This window comes from Cucumis melo, chromosome 2, assembly GCF_025177605.1.
Source record: "Cucumis melo cultivar AY chromosome 2, USDA_Cmelo_AY_1.0, whole genome shotgun sequence".
In the NCBI taxonomy this organism is placed as follows: Eukaryota; Viridiplantae; Streptophyta; class Magnoliopsida; order Cucurbitales; family Cucurbitaceae; genus Cucumis; species Cucumis melo.
The window spans coordinates 15,580,763-15,594,761 of record NC_066858.1 but is presented as its reverse complement, the minus strand read 5'-3'; the positions used below and the strand labels follow the sequence as shown (position 1 = coordinate 15,594,761).

Sequence of the window (13,999 nt, the reverse complement as noted above, 5' to 3'; positions counted from 1 at the left end):
CCTTCAACTTTGATTCTTTTGTACACCAAATCAACCATGTTTAGTACTGCCCTTTTGGAATTAGTGTATTCAGAAATAACACCACAAACTGCTACTCTTCCAAAGGGTTTCATGTTGGCTATGGCTGCTTCTAGCATTTCACCTCCCACGTTGTCAAAATAAACATCAATCCCATCTGGGAAATACCTATATGTGTATAGAAATATATTTAGTTGGTTAAACTCAAAAGTTTGAAATTGTTTAAACTCTCGATTTGAAAATTATTTTGGTATCGTTGGATAACAACTTAGCTTTTTATATTTTATTTTTTAAAATTAAAACCATGAATGCCAATCTTTTACTCGTAAATTTCTTTTGATTTGTTATTGTCTACTTTTTTTAACAATGTTTTGAAAACTAGGCTGAATCTTGAAAAGTTTGGAATATACTTAATTTTAAAAAAATCATGGTATTGTTATCAAATGGGAACTTTTTATTTTTAATTTAGTTTTCCTCTCAATGTTGCTACTACGGTGTTCACTGTTCAACATAATTAAGGATAAAATTAAATTTGAATGACGTTCTTAAATATAGAAATAGGTAAAACTGCATATAAGTTATGGCCAATTTTTTTTTTTACATTTGTGGGTTAGACGCTAATAAATTACTATCAACGACAAACAGTGATTAAAATTGATACAAGTCTATCAATGATGTAAGCACGTATAAGTGTATTTAGCTGCTATTTCTATAAGTAATTTTACATTTTTATATTTGTGAAAATTTCTCAAATTTTTTTTTGTTCAAGTTTTAAAATTATATTTTATAATAAAAATGTTTTCTAGAATCGATTTTTTTTTTCAAATCTTGGGTTTGAAAAGATTGGAGTAGCCAAATGTAAACCACAAAATCACATAATATCTAATTTAATTTATTCCTATGAAGTTTTTCTAATTTGTGGTATATTCCAGATCTATAAACAGTGACTTTTGATCGTTTGAAAAAGGTTGGAGAATTTTTTTAGAAAGAATCTCACGTGGTCTTCATTTTATTATTTACTTGTTTTACTACTTTTTTTTCTTTTCTTCTTCTAATCAACCTAATCATATGATAAAAAAAAAACTTAGTTGGAGGTTGCATTTTGCAAGAATTTACTCTCAGTATTCGCACCTCACACAACAACAAGTGATTTCCTTTGGGATTTCAATCTTTTTATTCTTCCCTTTTTAAAGGTTGAGATAAGAAAAAAAATGCGTAAAGAAAATCTTATTGTTTTCTCTTACTACTCGTTTCTTATTTTTTTACTTATCATTATTCCATTTTTTCTCGAAACTTTTAACGTTTTTCTTCTCTCTAAAATAAGATAGAGAGAAAGAGAAAGACATAAGAAAAAAGATTGTATTATTTTATTTATCGTTATTATCTTTTTAGTGTCAACTCTGAATCTTCATTTTCTTTTCTCTAAAACATAACAAAAAGAACTAGGAATAAAGAAAATTTTATAACTATTACTATTCTTATTATTATTATGATCATCATCATCATCTATACATTATTAATGTTATTATTTTTCTTTAATTTTTATATTATTATTGTTGTTGTGTTGTTTAGGTTACACCCCTCTCTCTTTCTTTCTTTTTTTTTTTCCCTTCTTTTTCTTATCATTTATTTTCATTATTATCATGATTATTATTATTACTACCTACTACTTTAAACTCTGTGATTATATATTTCGTTCTTTTTTATTTTATTTTTCTTTGTCTTTTAAATTAAAATTCTACTGCAGTTTATTTCGATAAACGATATATTTTTATCATCTTATCCAAATCCTATATTCTTAATTCATATCTTATGCTTTGTATGTGTTTAAATATATGTATGCATGTTTTCTTTAACATTTTACTTTGTATTTATTTTGTCAATCTACTATGGTATTATTTTGCATTATAGTTAATAGTTAATTAATTTGATTTCTTGTTTATATATACCATTTTTCTTTATATACTTTATTCTTAAAAAAAATTCTGAAGATGGAATTTAGAAATATCTGGAAGTTCGTTACTTCTAAATTCTTGAGGTGAGGGGCTCGGTTCTTTGGGAGTCCAAGATCAACCCTCAATACTTTTTTGTAAAAATCTTACATTATTTGCTTAATTTGTTGTGTTGCATATTTGATTTTATTTATTATATTGTGCATTATTACCTACTTGATCTCTATTTAAAATTTCTCATTTTTTAGCTTAAATCACAAGTAATTTTGAAATCCTTCTTAATTTTCATTTTTATACCATTTAGAAATTGTTCCTTTTAAAATTATATCTTTATATGTTTTTGAAAGTTCAAAATTAAATCTATATTTCTTAAGATTTTTTAATCAACTTTTTTTAATAACTCTCATCGATTTCGCTAAAAAAATCTTAAATTTAGAAATTTTTTGGAGTCCATTATTTCTAGATCATTGGGGTGAGGGATCAATATTTTTGAAAATCCGAGATTTGATCCCAAGAAAAAATGAATTTAATCAATGTTTTAAATCTATATTTTTCGCAGACCATTTTTTTATTTTATTTAAAATTATTTACTTTATTTTAGTGTTCAATCACACCGTAGAAGAGATTGGTGACGACTCCTTTTTTTTATCATTTTTAAAATTATCCTTTTTAAGGTGTCGACCGCTGCGCGTCGTCTCAGGTAAGTGGAAGCAGTGCTTCCTTGAATTTCTTTGTCCATGGTGTTTTCCTTGGATTTCTTGTTTTCTTTCTTTCCTTTTTTTTTTTTTTGTTAATTAACTAATAATTAAATGAACACAAAGTTCTTTTCTCTCAGAGTTTTCATTTTTCACTCGTTGGATTTGTGACTTTTTGTATGGTTTCCCGAACACTTTTAAGTATATATTTGATAAAGTCTTGCTCCATGAGGCCCATTTTAACTTGACATTTTGTTTATTGTATTTTGGTTTAGCTCGTGAAATCCAAATATATATTTAAAGCATAGATCATTTAAGGTCGTTGAGTTTCAAGTTTGTTTAAGTTTAATTTATCTCTCTTGTTCTATTGTGTTTTAATAGTTAAAACTCTGTTTTAGTAAGCTTTTGTCTTTGTTGATGAATCAATTGATTGTTTTATGCTACATAACTACTAAAAAACATGCTTTACTTGACACTTCCAACTTGTACATACTTAGTTTCCTTTGGCTAAGATCATCTAGAGAGTAATGTTGCTCTAAAATCTTTTTGGACTAAACTAAAGTGTTCTAGAATTGTCCCCAACATTAAACTTTTGTTTATGGATTCACCCTAGTTTTGAACTCCCTCAATCTTGTTCTAGCTACCAAAGACCCAAGCCTCTTTGGTAAGATATTTAAGTGGTGAAGTTAATTTTGTTCAGACTTTTCAATTTCATTTTTAATGTTGTAATTTAGTTTATTCGTTGAAACTCTATTGTAGCTCAATAAGTTCTAATTCAGAGCTTTATTTGATATATTCTTAATATTCGTTGAGCTACTTTTAAAAGTATGTAATATTGATTGTAGTTTTGGAAATGTGTTCGTTAGTTTCATAAAGGTATGTACTAAAATGTTGTCGTGTGAACACATTTTAACTTGACATTAATTTATTTTGGTTTAAATTGTGGAATCCAAATTTGTATTTGAAGCCAAGATCATTCAAATGCCATTGAGTTTCAAACTTCTTTAATTAAGTTTGTGTCTCTTGAACTAGAATTGTAGTCTTGGTTGATGATTGATGATATAAACCGGCCAAGCATCAAATTACTAATTAGGTTTACTTAATAATTATGATGTAATTTTAATAATTTCCAATTTTATCCTTTTTAATAACATTTAAGTATGGTTAATTTAGTCTTTTACAATACATTAGGGTTTTATTGGAAGGTTATTTAAACTTTGCCTTTAGATTGTTTAAAAGAAGATTATTTCACAATTGAAGTTTTAGATGACTTTTCTATCGATAGAAATTCTCAAGTAGATGACAAAGTCTCATCACCACTTTTATGCAATTTTTTATTCTAGATTGCATGCTAAGAACATTCAAGTTATAAGTTTGATTACAGTACTTGTGGAGTGTTCGAACTTGGAGTGAGGAACTAAGTTCTCCTTATATCTCTTGGTCTTCGATCAAAGGGTAATCTAAATCTAATCTCTTCGTTGGGCCGGTTGTTGTCAAATTAATTTATGGTTTTAGACCATATTAGGGGTTCGTTCCTAATTATAATTAAATTCTAGGGTTTCATATCTATTAGTTTCATGATACGAAGAATGGTGCAGTTATTAATCTTAAAGAAAAGAATGGTGCTTTCCTTTAAAGGCTTTTGATACTGTCGATTGAGATATCTTAGATTCTATTCTTCGGGCTAAAGGTTTTGGAAGGGTTGGGTATAAGTGGATTCATGGCTACATCTCTAGGCAAATTAAATTTTTTCTATCATTTATTAATAGAAAACTACATGGTAAGATTATCCACACTCTCGTGGTATCAAACAAGGTGTTCCGCTTTTCTCCTTTTCTTTTCATTTGGGCGTTGCAGATTGCTTATGCCGCCTTTGGACCATAGTCTATCTAAACACTTGATTGCCACCCATCCTATTGGTGCTTCTAAATTTATTTTAAATCACTTGAAATTTATGAAGAGGCATTGCTCTAATCTACTACTAATTGCGCTCCACTTATCCGTCTGTTTGAAGTTAATTAATTCATATATCTTTAAACAAGTATCTGGTTTATCTATACATCTTTTCTTCACATCACTGACGATGATCTTGGTACTGTGTCGGTTTTGGATGTAAAGAGGGACGGTGGCCAACCTCTTATCTTGACCTTTTCTTCCAACCTCTTATCTTGACCTTTTCTTTTTCATGACGATGATTTTCTAGCAACCTATTCTTGAGAAGATTCCAACATAAGCATCATAACTAGAAATATGCTATATCTTTAATAGTGGTCGTCACACCTCTATCCAAGTCACTCGTTCTAGCTTGCCTACTTATTACCCATTTCTCTTTCATGCTCCAAATGATGTTAACCTCTTGGAAAAACTTATTCGTGATTTTCTTTGGGATAAATCTTGTGGTGAAAATACTATGCATAATGTCAGTTGGTCTACTACTCAACACCCTAGGCTTCTTGGTGGTCTTGGCATTTATAATTTTCGTCATTGAAATTTTGCTCTTTTGGCAAAATGGATTTGGCAGTTTTGACATGAATTTGATGCTTTGTGGCATAAGCTCATTGTGGCTAATTACTACTATCCTTCATGTGTCTGGCCGATCACTGGTAGAAGGTCGTTTTCTAAGTCTCCATGAAGTTTCATCTGCCATATTATTAACCTTATTCTTCTCAGACTCAACATCGTCTTGATATTGGTGACACTATCTCTTTTGAAAAGATCGATGACTTGATTGTGGTATGCTCTTTGAGATTTTTCCTCGCTTGTTCTATCTCTCTTGTACTACTAATATTTCTATTGCTAAAACATGGATAGTTGATTCTAAGACTTGAGACTTGCACTTTCAACGTAATCTTACTAAATCTGAAATTCAGGAATGGGGTTCCATGTCTACAATCTTGTCCTCCGTTAGATTTCGTCTAGTGTCTAATTCTTGGAGATGGACCATTGACTCATCATCTACTTTCATTATGAAACCCTTCATTGATGACTTGACAAGTGCTCTTGAGCCTTCTGAAAGGGATTTTTATTTTGTTTGGTTGGATCACTTACCAAAGAAAAATAACTTTTTTTATTGGGAGCTTAGCCATAATGCCATTAACACTGTTGATCATCTCAAGCATCATATGTATGTCCATCTTGGTTTCTTATGTGTTCTGCTCATGTTCCCCTTGCTCATCTTTTTATTCATTATCCTTTTGCTTGGCGATTTTGGAATAAAATTTTAAAGGTTTTTGAACGGTCTATTGCTCATTCCAATAATATTTACGACATCCTAAGCTCTTTTATGGTGGGATACCCATTCTTTGATTGCAAGAAGATTATTTGGTTAGCTATTCTTCGGCCTTCCTTTTGAACTTTATGGGACGTGCATAATAGGCGTCTCTTTCAGAATTCTATCTCCTGTTTGACTTCTTTTTTTCTTTTTTTACATTCTATTCCCACGACCTTCTATTGGTGTAAAATTGAGCACTCATTTAACAACTTTAGCCTTTCTCGCTAAACTTTCCAACTGGCGTTCTTTTTTAGTTACCTCTAGGTGCTTGGAATTTCCCTTTCTTTCTTTTTAAGAATGAAATGTTTCTAATAAAAAAAATGCTTGGAAAACCTTAAAAAAAACATTTCATATAATTTATTATTGAATCACTCTTTTATAAATAAAAATAATACTTTGATCTATCGGAAATATCATTCAACTTTGTATAGGTAACTCAAGTACCCTATTACAAGTCTTTTAAGTGATAAATCTTTCTTTTAGAAAAATAGAAAAAAAAAAAGATATCCTTTTGTATATATTTTTTCCACAAAGGAGATGTATAGAGACAAATACGACCTGAGCAAGAATAATACTTCATTTTATACACCTAAATATTACTCTTTCTTTATTAGTTTTATAAGAGTAATAAACCTTTGGAACTTCGAAGCAAATAATTCCATTTTCACTACTTAATTTTGAATCATATGTAACATCAAATTACTCTCAAGCAGTCTCTCTCATATTGTTGCGACTCTCTTAACTATCCATTCAAAATGCAAGTCAACTTTGTTTTTGGTGTTTTCTTTATTAATACTCTCAAGTTTACTAAACTGCCATTCAATTCTCTTCTCCTCTCTCTTATTCAAAAAATAATAATAAAATAAAATAAACATAAGCTTTCTTCCAATAAAGCAATAGCCAAACTGATTCCTGTAAATACACTTAAATATCCCTTTCAGGATACAACTTTCAGAGTTTACAAACAGATACTTTTCTTCCTTAAATAAAAATAGAAGTTCCAACAAGGGAAATCTAAGAAATTTAGGCTTGGACGAGATGGTGGGCATAAATAACCCATTAGAGCTGTACAAAAGAAAAATAGCATTACTATTGCAAGACAAGCAAGTGTCATCATTGTGTTTATCGCTGTCATTGCTGTTGTCATCATGACAGTATCAAACGAAGAATTTCTCCCGAGTGCTTAAAAGATTTCTCAGTTTCCTCAAGGCAATGGTTCTTCTCCTCCCTACTCCAGCTCTGGTATAAGAACACATGGTAATCAACATCGTGTTTAGTACAGCTTTATCAAACAAAATGGTTTGGTAGTACGGAAATTACAAAAGGACATTCTAGGAAGGAAGACAGTGACTTACTTCGGCGACTTTGTTCAGCTTCTCCCTTACGTTCTGCAACATTTGGGAAAGGTCACCGTCCCATTTATAAAATTCCAACTCCTTGTTGTCGAGTATCTTTTCTGCTACCTGAAGTAGATGAACGTAGAAGTGTGAGACTAAGTCAATATATAGTTGCAAGGGAAGAACTAACACAGCATGAAGACAGGAAAGGGTTACGTGGAAATGTAGATTATATGATAGTTATGTACATGACTGTGAAATTCCAACAAATATAACGTTTTGACACTTTTAAATAGTTCATTGCAACTTTAGGACAAGTAACAATAGCCAGTCAAATTATGCTCAAACCAAATAGGCAAATACTTTCAATCTTTTTATGGTAGATTATACAACAGTTCTCTGTGTAGGTGCACATCATAACTAAAAATCATTCACTTTAAGTCTTTTTATCAACTCATGGCAGTCGACTCAGAACCAATTATGTAACAGGAAGAACGAATATGAACATATGGTGAATGTGAATTTGCATACATAAATATACAAAGCTCAGAAAGAGATTTTCAAGAAAATGTTTGTTTACCTTCCGCCCAATCATTCTACCACCAGCAGTGTGGGCAAAGTATATATTGTAAAAATGGCAAATAAATGCTTGAGGATCCTTTTCCGACAGCTCTTCGAGATAACGAGCATAGGTGACTCCAGGAGAAGAAGGTTCTGGAATGGCATAGCCTTGTTCTTTGAACCACTCCAAATCTTTTGCCAATGGTTCAGACCTTTCCAATCCGGTGTTACTGAACTCTGCATCTATTACCACATACAAAAGACTTCATCAATTTCCCACAATTAGCTTTCCTATGATACTTACGTGTGAACTTGAAGAAGAATCATGCACAAAGCTTAAGTGTCATAAAGATTACTAAACACAATTTAAATAAGCCTTCAAATCATAATCAAGCAGATCTAACTTAACAATTTAACAATAGATCCTAATTCTCCACTCACATATATCTTGGAAAGGTTTTACCAATAACCTTCAACATAATTTGAGTAGTAGCCAGTGTATCCATAGATGATTTTCTACTTCATAAAGGAAAACGAGAGAGAGAGTGCAACAAAGTCGCTTACTTTATCCAAACTTGGAAAGACCATCAATGTCAGTAATCAAAAAAGCAATTATGGGTTTTGATGTTTAAAGGATCAAGATCGATAACTGAAGAGAAGATCAATTGGTGCAGATTCATATATGCAAAGGACTAACATTCAAACGACTACGCAGTAATGAACTCATAATCAATTCGGTTACTCACATATGTGATTCATAGAGCTTTATGTTGTCTCCAGTAACTTATCAACCAAACCACCACTAATACCCCCAACCCTCTTTCTCAACACTAGCATAATCAAAATACACGATGTGATTTTTTAATGGAAGAGAAGGCCGGTTAGGAGAATCAGAAGCTTACTAAGCTATTGGAAGCTATTTTATCTTTAAAGAAAAATAAATGAACTGCACAATAGTGCACATCTTTCCCTTTTTCTTTTTAATGAGACAACAGTGCAACAAGTCAAAAAAAGAAAAAGCTCATGTAGCAAAATCAAATCCTGTAACCCCAAAGTTCATAATAAAATATTCAGCGAAGAAATATTCTGAATAAGCAAATGCATTATAAGTAAAAACTGGAACAACATTTGCCACGGCCAGAGTGAATCCAAGAAATCAGGAAACAAAAAATTTCAGGAAAAATAACTTACAGGAAGGAAACACAGCCTTGGCAATGATTCTATCCAGAGTATCATAAACAAGTTTACTATCCACAAGAAACTTCAAATACCCTTCAACAGTCGGCTCCCATTTACCAACAGGCCCTTCTTGGGGTTCTTTAGTAACTTTCTCACCCTCTTTAGCTTGATCCCTAGTATGCAATTTCATCGCCACAAACCTCATCTCCTCAACAAACCCTTTCGATTCACCAGGGTATCTCTTCTGCGGCTTCTCCGCAGTAGTAGCCGAAACAAAGGGCACAGTCCTCATTCGAACTGTTGAAATCCCAACTGGGTTCTTCTGAAATCGAAGGGAAATAGGAACCCTTTTGTTGGGTAAGAAACAGGAATCTAAATTGAGGTTCGAAAAAGAAGTGGGAATTACGAAAAGGGTATTTTTGAAAAGGGATTGAGAAGGGGAAATTGAGTTAATGGAAGCCATAATCGAAGAAACTGAGTAGTGGGTAAGTTGATTGAAGAGTGTAAGAAAGAGTTGAAAGAAAGAAAGAAAGAAAGAAAGAAAGAAAGAAAGAAGAAAAGAGAGAGATGGCTTGAAAAAGGGGTTCACGTAATCTTGAAGAAAAAGCTATGGAAGAGGAAACTGTAGAAAATTGATGGTACCAAATAATTTGAAGAAGACAGGGGAACGAAGAAGCAAGGTTGGGGAATGGGGATTCAGTCGCTGCTGGATAACTCCAACCAACGTGTGTTTATTTAAAGCGCATTTTTTCCTTAATTAATTAATTTTTTTTTTAGAGAAAATAAAATTGGAAAAGGTTGTTTATTGCATAATTTTCTTTATTTATTACAAAATTGTTTCATTTAACCAAATTTGGAACTAACTAAATTATTCTCAAAATAACATTTACCATTTCTAATAAAGTATTTATTATTTCCTTTTCAATTTGACTTTTATTTGTATATAAATTTCTTCAGGTAAGAAATTATTTTTTAAAGTTAAATTTCATCTCCACTTTATCGAATTGTATTTTTTTTTTTAATCAGATCAAATTATCATTAAACTTAGATGAATTATGTAAATTTTACAAAAGTAATAATATAAATAAACATGGTTTTAAAAAATTCCTTATATATTTAATGATTTATAAAATAAATGTTGGATAAAACTCTTAGAGAACAATATTGGAATTTTCATCCACAGTTTATAAATTTTGATTAAGTTATTTGATGGTTAATTGTGCATTAATCAATTTTATTTTTATACTATTTTACTCAAACTAAGGAGCTTAGAGAGATTTTTACTGTTCCTTACAAAGAACAACATTTTTAAATGGATGAGAATTAATGAAATTTCATGTTAGACTCTCTATTATGGTTTTTGTTTTTTATTTTTGAAATTTAATCCTATAATTACAAATTCTACCTTTGAATTTCTTCCTTTATCATCTCATTTCGTCCGATGTTTTATAAAATTATGTCAAATTTTGGGAATAATTAAGTCCTCGAATTCTTTTTATATAAGAACCATAATTTTCAATCACTAAAAACCCTTTAAGGATTGTGTTTGACACAAATCATCTTAAAATCAATGATTTTAAGACAAAAAAGAAAAAGAATGAAAAGAAGAAGAAGAAAGAAAGAAAAACAAGTTTTTGGGTCCAAGAAAATTGTATTCCATAAGACTAAGACGAGAAGATGAATTTTACTTGAATACTTTTTGACATGCAACTCAACACATGATTCAAAAAGTTCTTTTAACTAAACTTGAAAGAATAAAATTAAAAGAAAGTTTTATAAAACTGAATAAAAACAATCTAAAAGCAAAATTTTCATGGTTTCATAAAAAAAAATCACTAATGCCACATCATTAAAATGGCAAACTATCGACATGGATATTTTAAACTTTGGTTAAAACATAAAATTTCAGAAAATCTCACAAAGTTCCAAAATAAACATTTTTCTTCTTAAAACATGCTAAAACAATTACTAGTCAAAAAAGAAAAAAAAAACTCTCACATTAATCTATCAAACTATCACTATGTATTAATAGTCAAATACATTTTTTATTTGACAATTAAGTGTAAGTTAATTACAACAATAACTATAGAGATTGGTTGTGTTTGTGCTCTATTATTGTGTATTAATAGTCAAATAAATTTAAGATTGGTTTTAACTTCAAATTTAGTTTTTATTTTGGTTGTTCATTAGAAAATTAGTGTAAAATTTGGATCAATGAGATTATTTTTAAACTTTTTCTAAGCTCAAGGGTATTTAGGACACGTTCTCAATAATTTAGGGGTATTTTTTAAACAAAACTTTAACCGTTTCCATAAGGATATCTTTTTTAACCATTTTTAAAAGTTTGAGGACATTTTTTAAAACTTTTTGATAGTTTAGGAGTAAACTACAAAGTTTAAAGGTATTAAACTTTTAATTTTCCAAAGTAAAACCTTCTTCTACACAATGAAAAAAATTTGAATATAAACATAAACTCTACTTATATATATATATATATACGATATAATATAACCCTTCCGTTAATATTAAATTCATAAAAATATAGAAACACCCATGAAAATATTAAAATAATGAAAATTGAATAGCATGAATGATATTAAACCCACTCGCTGATTTTTATAAATATAATATATAAAGTCAATTTGTGTATAGAAAATCTTATGCCACTTTTCCCAACAATTGATATAAGAATTCTTCCCTTTCATTTTCTGTTTTAATAAAGAAAACTACTCCCTAAAGTTAAGCACAAGATTGACTTGCATTTCTTTTTCGCTTACACGAACTAAGAAGATTTAAAATCATGTATTTACATTATATATTGTCCAAATTTAAAATTATTTGATTCTGCTTATTTTTGGCAAAAGAAAAAAAAAAGAAAAAAAAAGTTGACTTAATAATAATAATAATAATAATAATAATAATAATAATAATAATAATAATAATAATAATAATAATAATAATAATAATTAAAACAATTAACATAAGTACACTTCCACATTTAATTCTGTTTCTGACATTTACTTATATTTCTGTTAAAGTCGGTCTTACATGTTTGAAAAATCAATTTTAATATCCAAGCTGTTCGAAAAATGATACTTTGTTGTTTTTATTAAAAGAAAATTGGAGGCTATTGAAGTTGATGTCTAAAAGTTTTTTAAGTTTAAAAAATGAATATTTGAAATTTGAAAAATAATTTTAAATGTTTTAGACGGTTAATTAACAAATAAAAAAACATGACGTATCCATCAATTGATGAATTAGATAGCTGATAGTTTGCAAAGGTATTGACATAATATTATTTGTTCAATGTTATGACCTCTCCAAAACCATCTCAAAACGTAGCTGTCAAAAGTAATTAAAATTGTTCAATAGTATTGAAAACCTCGTAAACCAAAATTGCATTATTCCTAAATTATCAAACACTAAAGAGTGTATCAAACTTTATTTCCTTCTAACATTTTGTTTTTGTTTCTCTCTTTCTTAAAAAAAAACGTGAAAAATGTGAAAATGGATGATCAAATCACTTGAACTAAACTTATCAAATGGTAAAATAATTATATATATATATGTATGTATGTATGTTAATTATTTATATTAGTTTTTTAGTGCCATTGAGAAGAAATGAACTACAACGAACTTTTTTAATCTTCAACACACATGCATTGATACTAGTTAACTCAAGTTTTTCTTGGCATTTACACTATTAATAATAGTAGATTATATTTTTTGGAATTAATAATTATACTTTTTAAATCTTTAAGTACTAAAATATAGATTCAAATTTCCAACCTCACAAAAAAAGTTATACTCATACTTTGACGTGTAATAATCAAATTTGGGTTTATGCTGCCATAATACATTTGAGCTAATAATTTCTACCTTTCAAATATATTTACTATATCTAAAAAGGTACAATTCATTAGATGAGTTAAAAAAGAGAAAAAATTTAAGAACCGAGTGTTTCAAGTCCATTCATTTTAGTCGCAAAGATATATTGAATGTTGAATTCGACTATATGCTCGATTTGGTAATAATAATAAAATTTTAGGATTTTTTCAAAAATAAAAAAAAATTAACAAACTATTGACATTTCATATAACAAAACTATTAAAAAATAAAATTTATTGTATCTGGTTTTAAATATTTTGTCAAAGATTCTATTATTAACAATTCCCTAAAATTTTTAATTCTTAGTAAAATTTAATAGACTCATGTGTAATATGAAATAAAGAAAAGTTTAATGCGTAATAAAATGTATAATTACATGGATTGAGTTTCTTAAAAGGAATCTCAAATGAATAAATTATATATTTTGCTAGACTTTAAGACTAATAATGCATAACACATGTTGTTGACTGATTTTTAAATTGTTTATATAAGTGTGTATAGAAAAAATCAAATATTTATATGATCTTATCTTGATTTGATATCGGATGAAAATATTCAAATACCTCTAATTTCTTGTATGAACGCTTATAAAACCTAAAAATGGGAATTTATTTCGTCAAACAACATGACTGACAATGATATCTATAACTTAGATTTTTGAGAAAAAACAACTTAATTATTAATTTATATAAATCTTATAAATTTTATAACTTACAAACGGATTGATGTTTTATTTCTAGACTCGATATGAAAAAAATTATTATGTCAAATTAAGCTTACATTTAACTTTTGTTTTGTGCCGTAGTTTAAAAAAAATTATGTAAGTTGATGTGTACAATATGTATTCTTTTTATTAATTTTATATATTTGTAAGTTCTAAGCAGTAATTGAAATTTAATAATTTTATTATTTGATATAAATGTGCATTTTGATGCTGATCAAGTGTCACATTTAATGCACAAAAAAAAATATATATATATATATATATATTCTGAATGTTGACCATGTCCAATATTTACTCATAAACACATGTCGAGTAAAAAAGTATTATAAAGTCATATGATAAAAGAAGTTATTTTGAAATTATTTTGAGTGGTA

The 13,999-nt window shown here is 28.8% G+C and overlaps 1 protein-coding gene across 1 annotated transcript; it reads right to left on the bottom strand.

Moving 5' to 3' along the window:
* Positions 1-6,799: 6,799 nt before the first annotated feature.
* On the bottom strand, positions 6,800-9,729 carry LOC103487455 (heme oxygenase 1, chloroplastic). Its single transcript, XM_008445785.3, has 4 exons — positions 9,026-9,729; positions 7,854-8,077; positions 7,292-7,399; positions 6,800-7,175 (listed from the first exon to the last, which is right to left on the bottom strand). The coding sequence occupies exons 1-4, from the start codon at positions 9,474-9,476 to the stop codon at positions 7,083-7,085; spliced, it is 876 nt and encodes a 291-aa protein (XP_008444007.1). The 5' UTR covers positions 9,477-9,729; the 3' UTR covers positions 6,800-7,082.
* Positions 9,730-13,999: the final 4,270 nt, after the last annotated feature.

Excerpts from the sequence above, each read along its gene's own strand:
- LOC103487455 (XM_008445785.3), bottom strand. The coding sequence starts at position 9,476 with ATGGCTTCCATTAACTCAATTTCCCCTTCTCAATCCCTTTTCAAAAAT. Across the intron at positions 8,078-9,025 it reads CAAGGCTGTGTTTCCTTCCT|ATGCAGAGTTCAGTAACACC; the intron begins GTAAGTTATTTT and ends ATGTGGTAATAG. Across the intron at positions 7,176-7,291 it reads AGCTGAACAAAGTCGCCGAA|AGCTGGAGTAGGGAGGAGAA; the intron begins GTAAGTCACTGT and ends TTCTTATACCAG.